Source organism: Apteryx rowi, unplaced genomic scaffold (genome assembly GCF_003343035.1).
Source record: "Apteryx rowi isolate R43461 unplaced genomic scaffold, aptRow1 scaffold_101, whole genome shotgun sequence".
In the NCBI taxonomy this organism is placed as follows: Eukaryota; Metazoa; Chordata; class Aves; order Apterygiformes; family Apterygidae; genus Apteryx; species Apteryx rowi.
The window spans coordinates 1895302-1914847 of NW_020447209.1; the positions used below are offsets into that span (position 1 = coordinate 1895302).

Sequence of the window (19546 nt, forward strand, 5' to 3'; positions counted from 1 at the left end):
GCTTTGTTAAGGCAACAGGTCAGGCCTTCACCCTGGTCCATTGCTTCTTTGTCTGAAAGCAGGCTGGGCTTCTTCCCAAAAGAGAGAGCTAAACTCTATCCAACCCCACTTCCTCTCGCCCTCCACCCCAGCAGTGGCCTTGTGAGGCCTTGGGTCACATCACTGTAGCCTGGCCAAGAGGTAAGGACAGCTGCACACCCCCCCACACAGGGAGTTCTCCGCTGAGGCAGTGTGGTCCGGGCTGAARCCCTGAGGTGTTTCAGAGTTCACGGCCCGGTAAGATGAATGTGACAACCTGCATCTCTGAGAGCTGTTATGTCAAACTTCCTGCTGAGTCAGGTTACACTTGGGTTGCATTTCCTTACAGTTGGTTTGCATTTCCAAGCTCCTTTACAGAGCTGTAGGTCTGGAGACAAAAGRAATTTTTCACCTTCCACAGCCTATTCCTACTCACACCTCCTAACTTTATTTAGGGGCTCAAGTTTGGAGGCACGGTCCCCCAAGGCTCCCTGCGGAGCCAGTGGAGGAGAAGCTCCTTCATTGTGAGTCAGAATACTTAATCTTTTGTTCTGAATCCACTTTCAGAGGAGCCTACTTCCCCTCACGGGTTATATACAGAGCCTGCTGAGGCACTTAAGTTGAGCCACATGAGTATCTCCCATTTCACAAGATTGCTTACTCTGGCTGACTTGAACACCTCTTATTTGAGTCAATCTTTTGGTTCAAAATCATCTGGGTCCGGATCAGTGTCTGCCTTTAGGAGAACAGGTTAATACCTGGCGTCTCAAAATGCTATTTGTGTATGCATTTCCATCCAGTGGGCTTGTTAAATGGATCGTCTTGCCATGAACATGAGATACGAGGGCCCCAGCATTGACTTCCTATTTGTTTTCAGTGGAATCTAAGATGCTGCTTTTGACCTACAAACCCCTCAGAGGGCAGCAACTGCAGTGTGTATAAGACTGCTAGAGTATCTGTCTGCCGCAATATATTTGTTCCTGTACTGACAAGTAATCCTCAGATAAGCATGTCCCACTACAGGATTTCTAGGTCCCACATATCCTGGGTGTTTCTTTGTTTCAATTCCACCGTGTAATTCACCATCCAAATGGATGGGAAATTGTGGAACAGAAAGCCCTTCAGTGCATGCTGCAAAGCCCATATTTTTTGGTTCTCCTTTTGGGGAGGGCTGTAACAATTGCAAGAAGGGATGAGGAGCTCTTGTTATAAAAATAACAGTTAATTATTAATGTATTGTTAGCCAATTATTTTAAACAATATAGATGGGAACAAATCACTAGATATATTCTAGGACCTTCTAAAAACCTCCTTGAACACACAAACCTTGAACAAACAAATAAATGAATAATCTTGTTCTCTGATGCTAAACTTTCCAGGAAAAGTGGTGGGCATTTGGGCTACCGTAACCACCCTAGAGAATTACTGTAATTTAGGCCTCTTAGATATTTTTTCTTGGAATGGAATCTGAATGATCAAACATTAATTATGTATCATTATATATAGAAAAGAGTTGCACAGGGAGCAGTGGAAAAAATCCAGAAATCTCTTTTGTCTTTATTCATTACGGTATGTTACAAAAGAGATCTTGTTCTTGCCATTGCCTTGACATTTGCAGCAGCACTTTCCAGGTTATGCTGAAGGTGTTCTCCATGGAGATCTCTACAGAGTAGCAGTTTTATTGCAGATAGCCAGCAATTTATCTGATCTTGCACTGAGTGATCAGCTGTCTTGTCAGAAAACATGTAAGTCTTTCTCAGCAACCTCTCACTGGTTAAAGGCAATTATTCTTCCTTCTTGTTGAAAAGAGCTGTAGGCTATCCTCTTCCAGTACCTTCAAAGAACAGGCTCCATTACCGAGCATTTGAAATTTGAGACAGGAGGGCGGAAAATTCCATCAGTCTAGCTGAAAAGTTAAATTACAGAGTGGGTTTGCTGTGAACCATGTATACAACACAGTGTATCTTAAACAATTTATGTCTTGTATTGTATAAGTAGACATCTCCTTGCAAATGATGCACTTGAAACACACCATTCCATTGTGCTTTCTTTAAGGTGAACAGAGGGCTCTTGAATAACAGCAGTTGCCAAATTCCTTTCTTTTCTAAACCTCTTTTGTTTTAGTCAGGCAAATATAGTTCATTGCATATCAAACTGGTTTAAGAGTCAGAGCTGGCAATGCTTTGCATTGTACTGAGGTTGCTATAGCTCTGTAACACTCAGACAGACTTGCCTATAATGATAMGTGAAAAGCAACGTTGGGTAGGCACTGTGTGATTACTAACTGAAAAGGTAGTAAGAGAAATGGAGGAACGTTTCCTTTAACCACTGTTACTACCTCCTCCTGCCTGTACTCAGAGTCAGGAATGAAGCAAAAGAGGTTCATTGTATTAATCACATGCCTAAGACAGGTGAGTTAAAAAGCAGAATGGAATATTCCATTCACATTAGTGTCCTTCATAAAAACGTTCATAAACTGCCTTTGTAAGGGGCAGAGGAGAAGCCCAGCTGCTCTCACTTAAGGGTAATGTGTGACAGTGAACCAGAGAAGTCTGGGTTGAATATATGTCCTTGCAGGTGAGTTTCAGTGACATGAAATTCAAGAGAACAGAACTTAAGCAAGCAGATTTTGAAGGGGCAGTGAACAGGGGAAGGCTACTGTTTTTAAGGAAATAGGACAGAAATGGATAGCTCTCTTAGAAAAATCAGAACAAGGGACAAAGGGAGCCTAAGATGGCACATGTGGAAAATAACAGCATGGCAAAGGGAGAACGTATCATCAGAGAGGAGCTGAAGAAAGTTTACAGAGCACCAGTTACCAGAGTTTTGGTAATGGAGGCTTTGGTCTGGTCTCTGATGCTCTCTCCTTGCTTGAGAAGCCTGCTATATCCTTTGCTTCCTAACATCCACTCTGCCTGACATTTTCCTGAGATAGCTCAGAAAACACTTAATGCTGGGATCCACCATGCCACAGCTTGAGCTTTTTGACTTCTTCTTCTCCTCTTTATCACAGGGAAGAAATCCTGCAGCTGGTTGGCCATGCGAATCAGCTGATTTTACTGGAAAAAAAGCACAATTGCAAAGTCATTTATAAACTCATATAAAGATCAGAGGATATATTTGGAGAACTTTTATTACAGAAAGGCTGGAAAGATCAGAGGCCAGTTTTGCATTGTGTCTGATGATGAATGGAGTCCGGTGGAAGTAATAGCCATAAAAGGGGGCTGGACATTCAGGTGATGGTATGACATGAAGTAAATTAGGGAAATAGTCTGAACATGGCATTCTGCATTCTCATGAGCACAGAAACTGAGGACTGTAAAGTCAACAATTACAGCAGCAAAACAGGAGTGATTTGTGTACAGCTAAGGTCTGGAGCAGAGGAAGTGTCAAGGAAAGTCTGAAGTCTGGCAGTGTGTCAGGTATAGCGATAAGATATTTAAGGTCAATGGTGCTGCTGAAAAAAGACTCCAGTCTACCCAAAGTCAGAATAAGATAAAGGTCTGAGTCTAGTCAGTAACAGAAAGTATCACAGACAGAGCAAAGAGGTATTCTGACTCAAGAGCGCTGTTTGTTCATTTAAAACATCCATAGGATAATACAATTAACAGCTGAGTGTCATCTACATAAAAGACTTGGCCTTGCCAAAGAAAACAGCATACCTCACTGAAGAGTGTTTATGAAGAACAGAAGTCCCAGGCTCTTGTGCTCCTTTTTGAAGTGAGAGTCATGTACAGTTGTGTTTTAATGTGATTTCTGTTACGTTTCCCCAGCTTCTTGCCCAGTGCTGTGCAGTGGAAATGGACAGTACATGAAGGGAAGGTGCTTGTGCCACAGTGGCTGGAAAGGAGCAGAATGTGATGTCCCCACCAACCAGTGCATTGATGTCTCCTGCAATAACCATGGCACATGCATCATGGGGACCTGTATCTGCAACCCAGGATACAAGGGGGAGAGCTGTGAAGAAGGTATTTTCAAGATACATTCAATTTGCTTTTTGTTTTGATTGTTGTTATATAATTACATGGATGGAGGCAATTCTGAATAGCACTGGCACTTAAACAGAACAGTAATAGGCACCTTAGAGATACAATAGATGGATGCAACATAAAAATGATATGTTGTAATAAATTGTCATTATCTATCATATTTGTTCAATAATTGGATGAAAAGCCATCAAACTCTTCAGATAGATAGACAAATCTAGTTGAAAGACCAGAATGTCTAATCATATGTTCAAATGTTCTTATTAAAACATCGTTTCCATTTACACATCTAAACGTATAATTACTTTTACAGTGCTTTCTTCTCTGCTGTGCTATGCCAAGTGATTTCAGTTGCTTACATATAAAAAATGGTGGAGTATGAGAAAAAGTCCCTGATTCTTGTCAGCTTTAAAAGCTTAGAAATGTTCAAGACTTGAATTAAATTCTGCTTCAAAATCAGATGTTATTTTAATGGCTCTTCCATAGCTTTTTTTCACATTAGCCCCCAAACATTCTTCATTTGCATTTAGTTTTGTGACTCGGAATACAGTGACTTTTAGCACTTACCTTAATCTTTTTTTGAAGGAAGTCACCTGCCACCATAAACCTTTATYTTGCGCAGTCTGTGACTGCTTCTTATTGCTAAATGAAAAAGTGGACAGTTTTTTAAGTTTACAAATCATGCCAACCATTATAAAATACCTCCAGAAGCAACTGATTTACAGAATAATGTTCAGCATTTTTGAAAATTATTCCCAAAATTCTATGCAGAGGATCTGAAAAATAATTATGTTTAAATTATGCTTCTATGAATGCTCATATAAGGCCCCTTTACCACCTGGTAGACTTAAGACATCCCTTTGATATACTTGTAAGAATTGCTATCACTTGGAATAATTTATGGTTGTCTTAGTGAGTGTAGGTTAAAGATTTATCTGAAATGACTTTATTTAATGGACAATGAAAATAAGCTGAAGTGGATTCAGACATTCAAATGGCATCTAATCTAGCAGTTCTTTTGATGCATCAAATGTATTGGAGTGGGACATCTCTGACATTACATGGCTTCAGTGTCAGTAAATGTTAGAGATGAAGACAGTATCAGCTCTATATCAGTAAGCCATCTCTGGAGAGAGCTTAATTTTGCCTTAAGAAAGCACAGTTCAATGAAGCTGTGGGGCATGTAAAGCCAAAGATGGTGACTACTGAAATATCTTTAAAGCACCTCCTTAGACCTCTTATTTACTAGACCATACCTTTAGTGGTTAAACAGAAATGGAAAAACACTGATTTTGCCTTCAGCTAGACATGTTTAATGTGCGTAATTCAGAGTAAGATCTGCACTTTTTCTAACAGGAACCTCTTTTCCCTTGTCCCTTGTTTGGCTTTAAAGCAAAAAAGCTAGCCTCCAATTAGTTATTTTATGTTATCATTGTAGCAGGGGACAGTGTCAGTCCCACTAGGTAGAAACTTGAAAAAGAAAAAAGAACAAAGAGAACATGACTTTTCTTATGAGCTGTTTAGTATTTTTCTTAGTATGCATTCATTTTTGGTATTCAAGACATAATTTGTGTTGTGTTGGGGCGGGGGGAAATAAGTCAGAAATATGCCATGTGGGAAATCTTCAGGATATATATGTATTTTTAAATCTGGTAAAAAAGTTGATTTATATTATTTTTTAAATTGCTTTTGCTTTTTAATTTCTCTTCTAAGAAGGGCCATCTGGTATTGATTACTTTTTATTATTTCTCAGTTCTTGTAGCTTCACTGCTTACTCTATGTTTATAATGGGTTTTCATTCCAGTGTTTCTTCTTTCTTTTCTTTCCCCCCCTGTAGTAGTTCAACAATGTTTATAAAACATCAGCCAACAATCTTACATGAGTTTTTCTTTTCTCCTTCCTTAGTTTATTGGCCCATATTTTATAAGGCATGGACTAAGCCAGCAGGACATTAAAGGGAGGGGAGCAAATTTAAGCAGTGAAAAATGAGAAGTTACTCTTTGGGTACTGAATAAGCCTAATAACTTGTGTGACCAATGAAGCATGAAGCATGTTGGGGAAAAGTGTTGTATCTGCACTAGCCTTACTTGCTGCATGATTTATCTCCCTGGCAAAGGTTTTGCACAAGGTTTGAACTATAAATGGGGCATTTTCCAACCAGAAATTAGACCATTTGGGACATTTACCAAGCAGCAACACAGACATATGCAAAACTCTGGGGATTTTTGTTCAAGTATAGTCAATTTTGTGAGCTCTGTCCTCCTCCCTCACTCCCCATCTCTACTTTTCCCAGAGCTGAGCAGCTAAATTTGTCAAGCAGAACTCCCTAAAAATATACCATTGTATCCCAAATCCACTAAGCAACTGCTTAAGAAGAAAGCAGAAGCCCCTAATCCTGTCCCAGGGCCCTTGCCATGGTGCAGAAAGCCTAAAGAGATACAGCTAGTGAGGCTGAGATTAAAGTCGCCATTGTATGTGACATTTTCTGAAAGGGCTCATTTCAACATGAAAAATGGCCTTGGGATTATGATAAATGGGGGGTTCTGACATGCACATTCCCCTCCTATAATCTTCTGTGTTGGAGCTGAGATAGCAGATTGTCTGCCCCCTATGATGGAGCCCCCTGTAAAACTCACCTTTTTCCCAGTTGACCTTCGGAGGGGATGATTAATTGCCTGGAGGTAGCCTCTTGTCAGTTAGCCCGTGATCTTTGTTCTCTGCGTTCAAACCATCTGCTGAGAACGTAGGATTCGGCTAGTCTCTTCCTTAGTCCTTTTCGTACTTATTACTGCCAAGGAAGAACAGGGCCAGGGCTCCAAGGGTCTCATGCTAAAATTGGCACCCTTGCTCCCAGCTCACGAACAGTGAAGGAGATTTATAGACTCATCCTTTCCAGCATCTTACAATTTTCGAGGGTTTTTCCAGCCATGAGCAGGGCTCCAGGAATCAAACAAAACAGAAAATACTCTCGCATGCCTTGGGATAGTAATTGCTGAGCCATTACTTGTCAGAGTCACAAGGTTTTGTGAATCCAGGGAATTATCAGAGCAGCTGTTGTGTTTCTTTTTAAGGTTTCTGGATCTTAAACAGGTCATTGGAATTCTCATTAGCTTTTAGAGGAAAAAAAATGAAGCTCAAACCTGCCGTGTGTGCAGTGGCCATGTTCTGCTCTTTTCTGTTAAAGCCAGCAGCTGGACAGCTTTCCTCTTGCTGCTTAGCCAGACTGACACTTGTCACTGATCCCCAGGGCACTGCCACACACCGTTGCAAGAGATGGGAAGAATTTCTCTAGCTTCTCCTATATACTCTTATATATAAATAGATGATCAACTCCTCCAGTCCTTTTTTAGGAGGGAGTTTGGGGCGTTTCATATTTTTCTTTTGCTGGGTAAAATTCCCCCATGGGCAGAGGAGTTGACAGTTGCCAACAAAACACTTAACTCAGGAATCACACTGCAGTATATTAAGTCCTTTAGTGCACGTTCTTCTTATACAGCACACCCAACTGAGTGTTCTCCAACCTTGTTAGGAAAATGCCTCTTCTTAAAAAAGGCCATTTAAAAAGAATATTCATTGTTCAAAAATACAAACAGAAGATAACAATATCCAATAATATATATAGTTTATTTTTAATCCTTTTCCCAAAAAACTGTCTAAGCATATGTTTAATCTGAAATTCATGCATGTGTATCTGTGAAATCGGTATAGACTTCAGCACATTCTTCAATTTAAGCATGTGTTTTGCTGAATCAGGAGTTGAATTTCTGCTGAATCTTTATGTAGAAATTTCTCTCTCAGAAAACCAGAGCTCAGCTTTGAGTTCATTAATAATAGTAATTTAGGTTATTATAATGGAATAAATGGAGGCACAGTATATGTACAAGAAAGTATTATTCTTATTCTAATCTTAATTGATATTTGCCTATTCTTTTTAGAAAGATCATTTATTAATATATGCCTGGATAAAAGAATGGATTTCATCTTAATTTTTTTGTTTGTTTTTTCAGGTAAGTGTTTTAGCTCTCATTGCATTTCCAGGACAATATCTTCTTGTGTGATGCATCTGTTTAGAGGTAACCGTGTCTTGGTGCACAGTAGGGCTTCAGTTTCTTGATGGAGCCATGAGATACTCTATAAGTAAATCTGTGTTTATGGCAATCTGATAGATTGTTTCTGAAGTTCCCATTTGCTTCCCCCGTGTGCTTCCTCTTCTTTCTCTCCTGCAGTGGACTGCATGGATCCTACGTGTTCGGGACGAGGCGTGTGCGTGCGAGGAGAATGCCACTGTTCTGTTGGCTGGGGAGGAACAAACTGTGAGACCCCAAGAGCCACTTGTCTGGACCAATGCTCTGGACATGGGACCTTCCTCCCAGATACTGGACTCTGCAGCTGTGATCCCAACTGGACTGGACATGATTGTTCAATCGGTAACGTCAGCAGTGCCTTACTGTTATTTTCCATGTTATTTAAACTTTGTAAAATATTCAGACCTAGATCTGCAACAATAGTGCTGCAAATGAGTTCCAGTAAAGCACATGTAGGGCATGACTGGAAGCAGAAATGCCATAGCTCAACTACATAAATAATTCTGCTTCCATTTCTGAGTAAAGAGCAAGGTAATAAATAACCCCATTAAAGCCACCTAGGTGCTGTTGTTCGTTTTATTGATATGAATGTAATTGATGGTTTACCTATAACCGCTTGTTCTGGTGTTAATTCTTGATGAATCCCAGTAGCCACCAAAGGGTGTGCTTTTATTTTTAGGAGATGATGATCAAATATCCTTTAGGTTTCTGCAAACAACAAAAAAGAGATGGCAGTCTTTCAGGTCCTGCTTCCCATTGGAGTTTGAAGGCCATGATTTTCTAGGCTCAGCTAGAAGAGGATGATATGGAAACAAAATGTAAGCACTGTCCTGTATTAAGCAAAAGGATAGCTAAGTAGAAGTATTTCATAGTACAGGCACCTACCAAGGAGACAGATTTGTTATGGGCAGTTTTGTGTAGAGATTTGGAACTGTAAACTTTCTTCATTCCTTAGCTAAAGGTCAACCTTTCTCAAAATCTGCATCAAGTACCTGAAATGGAGGCTTAAGAAAAACTCTTTAGAAGCCTTTTCACTTTTCACTTTTCTTCCAAATATAGTTAGCTTTTAGATGACACATTGAGAAATACTATAATAAATTAGATAGTCAGGACCTATGGAGCATTCCTCTTTTACCTTTTGTTCTGCATGCTGTGCTCACAAATAAGAGACCGCAGCAGTTATAGCCTCTTTACCCTTACACAGCTGAGGTGGAACTAGGCCAAAAATCGAGGGCACCTCACTACTGGCAATGAAATGAAATGAATTTGCAGCAAAGCAACAACAACAGCAACAAAAACTATTAAGAGAGTGGATGTAGAAGCAAAAATGCATAAACAACATTTTCACTGAGGAATTACTGTAATGTGTAAAAGGAATCAGGTTAACTGCTTACAAGTATTTTAAAAGAGTATTTTAACTTTGACTGATAATGATGAACTGAATAAGCTGATACAAAGGATATAAAAGAAAAGCTTTTCTAAAATAAATATTGAGGTTAGATGTTAGGAATCTTGTCCTATGGTAAAGATGACTGGACTGAAGAATCCAGAAAAAGAGGAGGCGCACTTGACTGGTATATGTAAAAATAGATTGACCAAAAACTTTTACAGATATAGGGAGGGAAGCTGTTCTGCATTGACAGGAAGATAAATTTCCTGACAAACTGTTCTTTTCCCCATATTAACATCTTCAGTTCAGTACTCTATGAGTTCATTTATAAGACCACGGAAAGGAGAAGGGTAGCAGTGTATTTCTAGTGATTTTGTAGCATGATTCATAATTGAGTCATTATTTTGAGTTTATGTGGAGTTTGGGGGATTGCAGGGATGGATTTGGAAAAATGTTCTTTTCTGCACACAAACAGAAATCACTTTCTCTTTGTTAACCTGCAGGGTCATGTATAGATGATTTATAAGCTTTCCTTATACTGCTTTTATAAATCCATCTAGTGCAAACTTTCTTTGGCAATGTGAGGTTATTTGAGACAAACTTGAGCATCATTCCAAGACCTTTTTCTTCACAGAGTTGCTTGTAACATTCAGGTTATTGTGCCTCACAGCTAAAATCACAACTAAGGTGATTTGTAAACTTCTATTTCTAACCCAAACCTTTCCACTGAATTGATGACTTGATTTGAAAGACAGATTTACTCACAGGATGTGTGGCACTCTTTTTGCATGATTAAAATACAGTGAGCAAGAATGTTATTATGAGCAACACAGCCCAGTGAGGTAGAGGTTCTGTAGAAGGAATTAGAGGGGACGGATTTTATTGTCCTATGAAACAGAAACAAACAGAATGGAAGAATTATTAAGTGAAAGAATTAAGTGTTTGGATAAATCAATGTCAGTTCAGGAAAGCAGTTAGGATTGTGTTATGTCCCAGTGAAAACTATAGGACTGTGGCTGCAGGTGCTTGTGCCAAAGGACAGCCCTGTGTTTGTAATCCACATTGAGAAGTATATTCTAAGAACAGCCTAATTATCTTGCAACCCAGAATAAACTGTGAGAAGACACTGTGGGTTTTCCAGCTCTTAAAACCTTCAAGTCAAGACTAATATCTGTCTGGAAGTTATGCTGTATTCGTTTAGAAGTTATCAGTCAGCATGGGAGCAGCTAGGTGAAAGTCTGTGGATTGTCATATGTGGAAAGTCAGACTAGACTGTCTCTGCACTTTAGACTCTAAATCTTTCAGGTAAGTAGGTAGATTTCACCTGCCTTTGATGGCAATCTAAGATGATCGCAGATTGCTGGATAAACCCGTTAGTTTTTAACAAGATAATAATGTTACAGAGGTTCCTGTTTCCTGTTGGTCTATCTCTTTTTTCATTCCAGTTAGCCTGTGTCATCAAAGACCAGCAGCGCAATTCAGTTTGTTTTGAATTCTGCCCTGCACTGTACTGTAGAAAGAATTAATGATGTGCCTTTTTTTTTTTTTTTTGCTTTAATGTGTGTGTCCACTGCCAGTATGGTTTGAGACAGGGCTGCTGCCACATTATTTCAAATTTTTCACTCTTTAGCAGGAAAAATTCCTCTTAAACATGCTTCACTCTTTCATGTTTTTCAGGGTCCCCGTTTCCTTAGCATGCAGTTCTTTTTTGGAAGATTCCCAAATATAAAAAATCTTGTTGTGAAGGGTGCAGAGCTAAGTCCAGTGATAACCTATAGTCAGAAGAAAAAGAGGCATTTTGAGTTCTCCCTGGAGAGAATAAAGCCCCCTCCTTTTTGCATCCTAGTACTACTGTTGTACAGGCAAATGAAAAAAGGCCTTTATAACCCAGTTCAGTTAAACAGTCCAAGGCAATGCTTAGTACAAGAGGGATAATTAAGGAACCACTCATGCTAACCCCTTTTCTCCAGAGCCTGCAATCACAGGTCCTCTGTATCCCAGGCTTTTGGTGAGCCATCTCCCCTCACCTCTTAATGAGCCCTAGCAAAGGACCTAGTTCTCCAAGAACAGCAACTAATGAAGTCCTTATAGGGCAGCCCTTAACCTCTTATGGGAAGAAGGAAATGACCTGTGCTGCAACATGAAATTTTTTTTATGTGATAAAATCTCACTCTTAACCTATTTAAATCGAACCAAATATTTCTGGCTAATCAGGGGGCTACAGAACACATACCATAAGACATATTTAAGTGTAGTGAAATGAACAGGTGAGTCAGGTTATCTGCTTTTGGGGAAAGACACCATTTCCCAAGAGGATCTCACTGATGAATCAGTAAAATCCTAGTAGCGTAAGAACAGTTTTATGTTTTGATCCAAAATCATTCTTAAAGGAATTAAGTTACCTAATGCTGTCTTTTACTCTCCTCAAATTTAAAGCAGTGATCTTCACATTGTTCTCTGTTTGGTAGTTGACATCTTGACATGCACAGTATTCACTAGAATCATCTGAAACTTGATTATACAAAGCAGCAATAGAAATTGTGTTCTCTATATAATAAGTATACTGATTTTTTTCTGGACAGTTGACGATGGCTGTACATTGACCGCATATAGATAAGAATTCCTTCTCAATCGCTCATTGATACTGACTCACTGTATGCACAGCTGACATCCAAGGCAATACTTCAGACATTTAAAAGTAGACTGGAGAAGAGCAGTAATGGGAAATATTGCTTTGTATTTGGTGATCCTGAATTGTCAGAATAGACATGGAATCATAGGTTGTACATTTAGTGATCAAAGTTGGGAAATGGAAGCCGAGACTCACTGAAGAAGTTTTAGGTTATGAGGTTTTACTTCACGTTTTGAGAAGGCTAAGAGAGCGTGTCTGGCCAGAGATTTAGGCTGAGCTTGCATAGTGATATTCCATTAAATCTGCCTGTAGTTTGATCCCATCCATAGTTTCTCTCACCACTTCTGCTGCTAACAGTGTTTTCTGAGGACATATCATTTAACTTTATGACTGCCCTTTCCCCCCTCTGTGACATGGAGGAAATACTACTTTCCAGTGATTTATTGCCAGACTTAGTAACTAAGTTCTACATATTTAGGCATTTATGATTTACCTTAGGCAAATGCAGATTATCTAGCTCTAATACAGTGTTTCAGAGAACCTTTGCTCAGCTTTTGAGACGTCTCAGCGCCTGGAACTGTCTATTGGAAAACTACCTTAAGTTCCTAAAGTTCTGGTGTGGCACATATAGCAGGTGTCTCCTGAGTCTGAGAAACCATTGAACCTGCTTTCCCATTTCTTGTAAGAGTATCCCAAATGCAAGATCAGTGCATGGGTTGCAGACAGTCATCATCTCGAATAAAAGAATAAACTGGCTGGGTTGATCCAAAGGGATGCAAAAGTTGAAGACAGGGTTTTCATACCCTGAACCTTAGTGTCAGCTGAGCATCTTTCTGAAGAACGCACAAAGTGCCTTCATCCAAGACAGGAGCAGAGTTTCAGACCATTCCTCTCCTCAGCATTTCCTGATGGTCTGCCCACCAAGCTGAGAATAGTGAATCTACAGGTCATGCCTACGGAGTCCCAGGCCCAGCTCCCAAATCCTCTGAATTTATTTCATAATCTTAGGCACTCAGCTGGTATTTGTAAATTCCACTCCTGGAGATGAGTGGAAAGATTTTAAGCACTGCAGCTCTCATCCTGGTCATACTTATTCTGGCTGGAAATGTTATAAATATCTTCAGTGGGCAGAAAATTTTGTTTTTGGATTAAACCCAGTTTCACACCATCCCCTCCTGCCTTTAGGCACTTCCTGTGACATGACTAATTTAGCAGGATAGTTGTCCTAGAGAAGAAGAACAGCTGCAGAGGGCCGTTGAGATCATAGTTAAGTGGAAATCCCTGAAAGAGAGCTTAATTGATTCCTCATTGACTCTGCTGCTTCCTCATTTGGGTACTTCATGTTACTTTGGAAGAGTCTGGCTTTCAGCCTTTGAGAGATCCTCAGTTCTGCTGAGTAACTGTAGAAAACTCAGCAATGATCATGGTCATGGATTCCTCAGGAGAGAGGGAATTACAGAACTGTGGCATATAAAATGAAATTAGAGAATCACCTCTGAGCCTCTGTGCTTTGTTAAAAACAGTCTAGGAGGGGCTTCAGACTGCAATGTCTCTGATGTCTCAGCATGTCTCTGATTGCAGAGAGGCCATATTCTTATAAATTAATTCATAACACATTGAAGTCAATGGAAAAGTTCCTGTTTACTTTGAGTATAGGTCAGTTCAAGTCCACTGACAAATGATTAGATTGAAGATTCTGTATCCACTGATAGTGTTATTGAAATATTGGCTGATCTTTTCTAGTTTCAATTTAGTTATCTAAGTTAACAAAGAAGAAATCTTTTAGATAGCACCCAACAGAGTGCCCCACCACTAAGTTATTCAGTTCATTTAAGCAGGCAGCTTTTCTGTATTCCAGTTAATAGATAAGGAGACCAAGAAGGATGAACTTTTAAAGAGGAAGGCCAAAGCAAATGCATCTTTATTTTCTCAGTGCCTTTTCTCATCAGGAGTTCTGCAGGAGATTACACACACACACACAGACACACAGATCTCATATATCTTACTAGACAATGTCATATCCCATTGGTGAAATGTTACCAGGATTAACACAACATGTGTGATAAAAATTGATTCCCTTGGGCTCATTGGTGTCAACCTTACAAAAAAAAAAATCTCATGTTAAATTTAAGTCATGCCCAAGGCCACCAAGATAAAAATTCATCCTTAGAAAATGCTCACATAAGTCCATCTTTAAACCATCATTTTCTTCATTAATAAGTAAGGATGTCTCTTTAAAAGATGGATATTACATCAACTGTCACATAAAATAGGTCTGTACCTCACTATAGAGTAGAGCTGCTCCCCCTGTAATGCTCAAGAGGTCACTTGTTTATCTTTTCTTTTTCTTCTTAGCTTCAAAACACACAGGGAAGAGCACTAAACCACAGGACACGACACCTGAAATTGATAAACGACCATTTATTTTGGATCTTGGTGACTTAAGAAAAAGATATCAGGCACTGCCAGATTATCAAATGCCACTTCAAATGATCTTCCTTCAGCCTGTAGCTTGATCATCTCATTACCCTGTAATAAAAGCTGTAAAGCTTTTTTGCTTCAAAAATAGTTGTCTGGAGCAATAGCTGTTACAGTAGCACAAAATCTTCAGAGCTAGATTTCAGAAGATACTATCAAAATCTGTTCTGGCTCAATAGCAATATTACAAACCTACTTTTGAAGGCCTTACTTGGTCCTTTAGAACTCACTGAAGGCCAGGAGATGTTTTATACAGCAGGGATTTGTGAATGAGCCATACAGAACCATAATGCGCTGATTTGTGAACTTGTGATCTTCCCCATTTTAATTATGTGCAGAGGAGTAAGTTTTCTCTCTGAGGGAATAAAGTATGTGCAGCCCAGCACTGTTACACCAGGTTATCAGAGGCTCTGCCTAGCAGATATCTGCTTTGTGAATTTTGAAGGAATAAATGAGTCCAGAGAATTAAAAGTGTTAACATGAAACTATCATTACACAACATAAAGTATTTGATATGGCTGGGTTTGTGAGTAGAGATTTTGGCCTACCCAGTCCCAAGATGAATCCACACTTTAAAGTCTTTTAAGCATTTTATTAAAGATGAAATAAAAGACTAAAACCAGTAAAAACATTTGAAATAAAAGTATTCAGGAAGGCTTTCATTTTAATGCCCTTTTACTCTCCTTCCCCTTGATTATAGAAAATGTGTATAAGAAAACCCTTAGGTAGTTTAGAAAATAATAAGTAACTTATTTTGGAGAAGAAAAAAAAGTAGTAGTTAAGATGGACTATAGTTATTGTTGCTGGGAGTGCAGTTCTTCGAAAGTCCAAATATCTTTGTGGTCAGAAGAAGACACACTAAAGAGGAGGGAAAACCTCCCCCAAAAATAGAAAGTACTACTTATGCTTCAAGTGTGAATTCCTACTTACAAACTGACAGCTGAGATAATAGACTTGGTGAATTCCACTGGCCAATCGGAGATCCGTCAAACTTCTGTCAGCTTTGGGATCTGTTTAGGGTCTTACTTTTAGCCACCTTCATGTTGCAGCTCACCATGTATGCTGCATGCAGTCTTGGTCAGATATGGGGGTCAAGGGAGAGAGTGAAGGAACTGTAAACTTGCATTCTAGCTGTCCTTTCAAACTTGGCCAAGACCAGTGGAAGTGGTGATATCATCAGTCTGGTTTTGTCCATTAGATCACAAAATGTTTGGTCTGATTAGGTCATCTCTCAGACAGAGGACTCTGTAGGTCCAGTGGTGTGGCAAGCAATCCCTGGTCTTCATTGACTTTAGATGCGTCACTTGTGATGCGTAAAGCTTGTTTCTCTCATATAAGCTATTCTAGCTTCAGTGCCAATTTATGGACCCCCTCACAGGACAATGGATAGACTATTGCATTCTCTCGCTGTTTGCTGCAACAGTTAGGGCTAATTCCCAGGACACCAGTTTTAGTTCAACACTCTTCCCAGTCTTCAAATATGGCCTCAACAATCGTACCATGATCTCAAAAGTTCTTTTTGTTGTGGACTTTTTCTGACTGACAACAGCAGTGATGTACCAGACTCTGTGGGGTTCATGTTAACTTGGATAATTTGAAGAAAAGAATGTTTCACAACATCACAAACAAGCTGTTAAATTCCATGGTTAAAATGGGCTACTGTTAAAATAGGGTGTTTTGAGGATAGTTAAGCAATTTCAATGTTCGCCTGTATTATTGAAAACTTATGTACCACAGATGACCAATTTTTGGCTTATTCTCTGACACTGCTTTTGAAAGAAGGAGCCTCACGGTCCTTATGTTTTCTGGCATTACATCATGCCAGCATGGGGGCTGGTCATAATAGAATATCTGTGCAGTAGAATATCTGTTGCTGCTTTTTTATAACTCAGTTAAGTCACTTCTTTGACACAGTAAGTGTAATCTAACTGTCACTGAGGGACAAAGGTATTAGCCTGCAAGAGTGATGTGAGCAGTTTCTTCATGTTTTTCTGGAGACAAATCCAGGCTCTATCTTCCCTTGTTTTGTTCTGTCTGTACACAAGCTAACTAAAAATCTGAAACCTTGTGAAACTGCATGGAATAGGTCATGCTTATAAAACCATAGGAATAAGTATGTATTTCTTCAGGTTCAGAGCTGCACTAAGGCACTTTTTGAACCAAAGGTAGCTGATGCCCAATCCATTTGGCCTAGCAGCAAGTCACCAACTCACAAAAGACCATGTGGACTTCCTCTTAGTTTTGTGAGTCTAGTCCTCTGCTTCTGAATATTCTCTCTTATCCAGAATATTGCTGGAATATCAACTTGGTAGCTATTTGTTTGTAGTCAGATTGTCCCTGTGATCTATCCTGATTGTGTTGAATGAAGACTCTTCCTCAGCACCTCACTCATTTAGCTTAGCAAGGGTAGCTGTAGGTACCATGTCGTGGTTTCTCCAGTTTCATTCAGTCAATTCCACGCTGTTGTTGGTAGGTAGCTTCTGTGGCTGTGACCCTGCACTCCTTCCCTACTGGAGCTTGTGTTGACTAGAGTTTCTGCAAAGGGTTATTGGAGGTTTCCAGCTTTGTGAAATTGGGTTTCATTCCGATTTGGAATGGCCAAGATGAAATAATATGGAAAATTATCAAGAAATTAGTAAAATAGAATGATGTCAAATGGGAGCAAGCAATAACAACCAGATCTGCTAAGACCATTGTTCTTCATATATTGGATCAGTGGCTATTAAAAGCCAGAAAACCATGATCTAATGGCCTGTCTGAAGTTGGTACAGTGGATTTAGTATAGCTTCTCTGCTCCCTTCCAAGTTGCAAGGTGTTCATACTCTAAAAACTATCATCACAATTGGCATTAATGAGCACCTTTCTAATGATCTTGACAGATGAAAGTTTAAAAGGGCTTTGGAGAGGACTTGCTTCTTTTCCATAAAAGCAGTCCTTCCAGACCAGTGTTTGAGGTGTATTAACAGCACTGAGGATACAAAGCTTTTGGAACTGCTGCCGACACATCCCATTTGTGTGGACAGAGACATCTAACTTCTGGATATGCCAGCCCAGCACATTTCATGAGTGTTCTGTCTTCTTTCGAAAAAACAAGGAGGAAGATAAATAATAATGAAAGTTCTAAGTTGCTGGGTAAAATGTAATCTGAAGAAAAAGGAAACCATGTTGGGACTGTCTGTGTAGTAATACTGAGCTCTGAGTAAGGGAATTCCAAACAAATCTAGCTTGTGGTTACTTCAGCACACACATTTGAAAATGTTCTGTTGAATTTATTTTAGACGAAACCAAACTGCACTGAATTAGGAAGGAAATGTAGTTGTTATTAAAGACACTAAGCATCAGCAAAACACTTCTCTACTGTTAAAATCATCTTCTCCTTATGGACACAGAGAGGAAATTAAAATCAGTCCAGAGAAGAATCCTTGTTAAGAACTTCATTTAATGCACTAGGAATTGTTCCTTTTCTGGGAAGCTTCAACTGATGTCCCAGAAAGCACAGAGATGCAATTAAGCATCAAAGGGAAAAATATAATCCTGCACTTTGGGATATTTATTTTTATTCAAAAAATCTTAACTCCAAGAATGAAGTCCATCAATACGTGACATTTCATGTCCTGCTATTCAACAGCAAGAGACAGTTTAAAATAAAGTTCAGAATAATAAATAAAGGGAAGATTGACAGGAGTACAAAAGTAAATCACAGCTATAGAGGAGAAGCTTTAGACACAGTGTGATGGTCAGCCCCTAACATTTAAGGCAAGGAAGAAAATAGGATATAAATATTATAGAAAGTAGAGGTTTATAAAAGACAGCAGACCAGTTTAATGGAATTTCATCTGGTGGAGTTATAGCATTTCAGATAGGAGCTGAAAAACCTTCATGCAAATATGAAGCAAACTGAAGTTGTACTTAGACACGAGATTTTTTTTTAGCAGACAGTCCATCTGTACCTCTGTACGTTGTGTAGCTGCGTAGATTGGGTAAGAGCTTTGCTCTGTTAGCATGAGAATTGCTAATGACTGTTCCTGGTTTTACTGTTACTATTTCTAGTGAGAAATCCCAAGAGTCCTATTGTGCTAGGTGCTGCATGTTTACAGAGTAAGAGGTTCGATCTCAGGGGACAAACAAATATCAGTCGAAAGAAATTAACATACCCGACACATCTCTTACCCATTTTAGAGGTGGAAGGTGGGTCCCAGCGCAGTTATGGGACAGATCTTCTGGATCTGCTCAACACCAGGGGGGGAAGCTACTCTGTGGACCCTTCAGCTCCATGTTAGGCAGCTTAAAGCCTCCTAGATTCCTGATTTGAGTGCCAAGAGATAGGTGAGTCCTAGAAAGGGATTTGCAGAAATCATTCAGCTAAACACAAAGCTGCTTATGCAAGCAAAGAGCTAACTGCCGAGAGGAAGATGGAGAGAGAGGGCTGAAGTGGGGTTAATCTTTTGTGTCTAGCTGAGGGGCCAGAGATGGGTGCTTTCTTTGACTTGGGATTTCCAGCCAACCTTTCTAGACAGCTAGACAGACAGACAGCTAAGCTGGCTCAATCACTAAGTCTGTGTCCTAGGGGTAAAAACTCTGTCCTCTTCTATCATGCATATGGTTTATGCTTCCCTCATGGATATCCAGTCTTTTCTGCAAGGGCAGAGTTGTCCCCTCTGCACTGAAGCCATACATCCAGTCCTTCTGCCGAGCCTGGCAAGAATCAGCCTTTAGGCTGACTCAGGTATCCTGGTTAGGGTCACATTATAATGCAAGATGCAGACCCCAGTGCAGACCCTCTAGGATACTCCTCCAACACATGGCAGGTTAAAATTCAGAGGTCCTGAGTCACATTTCAAAACTGTCTCTGAAGGTCAGTGCTCTTCCTGATGAGGGATGATAGCAGAGCTGATGGATTCATTTTCTATCTCTGGTTTTACTAGGAGAGCATCTTTTAATCTAGGTTTCCTCATCC

At 39.7% G+C, this 19546-nt stretch overlaps 1 protein-coding gene across 1 annotated transcript in view; it reads left to right on the top strand.

Annotated features, from left to right (window-relative positions):
* TENM4 (teneurin transmembrane protein 4) overlaps nucleotides 1–19546 on the top strand; it is a 348330-nt gene that overhangs the window by 192172 nt on the left and 136612 nt on the right. Inside the window, exons 10-11 of the mRNA XM_026063905.1 lie at nucleotides 3792–3986; nucleotides 8231–8431. Coding sequence (XP_025919690.1) covers nucleotides 3792–3986; nucleotides 8231–8431 — 396 coding nt within the window. The remainder of the gene's footprint in view (nucleotides 1–3791; nucleotides 3987–8230; nucleotides 8432–19546) is intronic.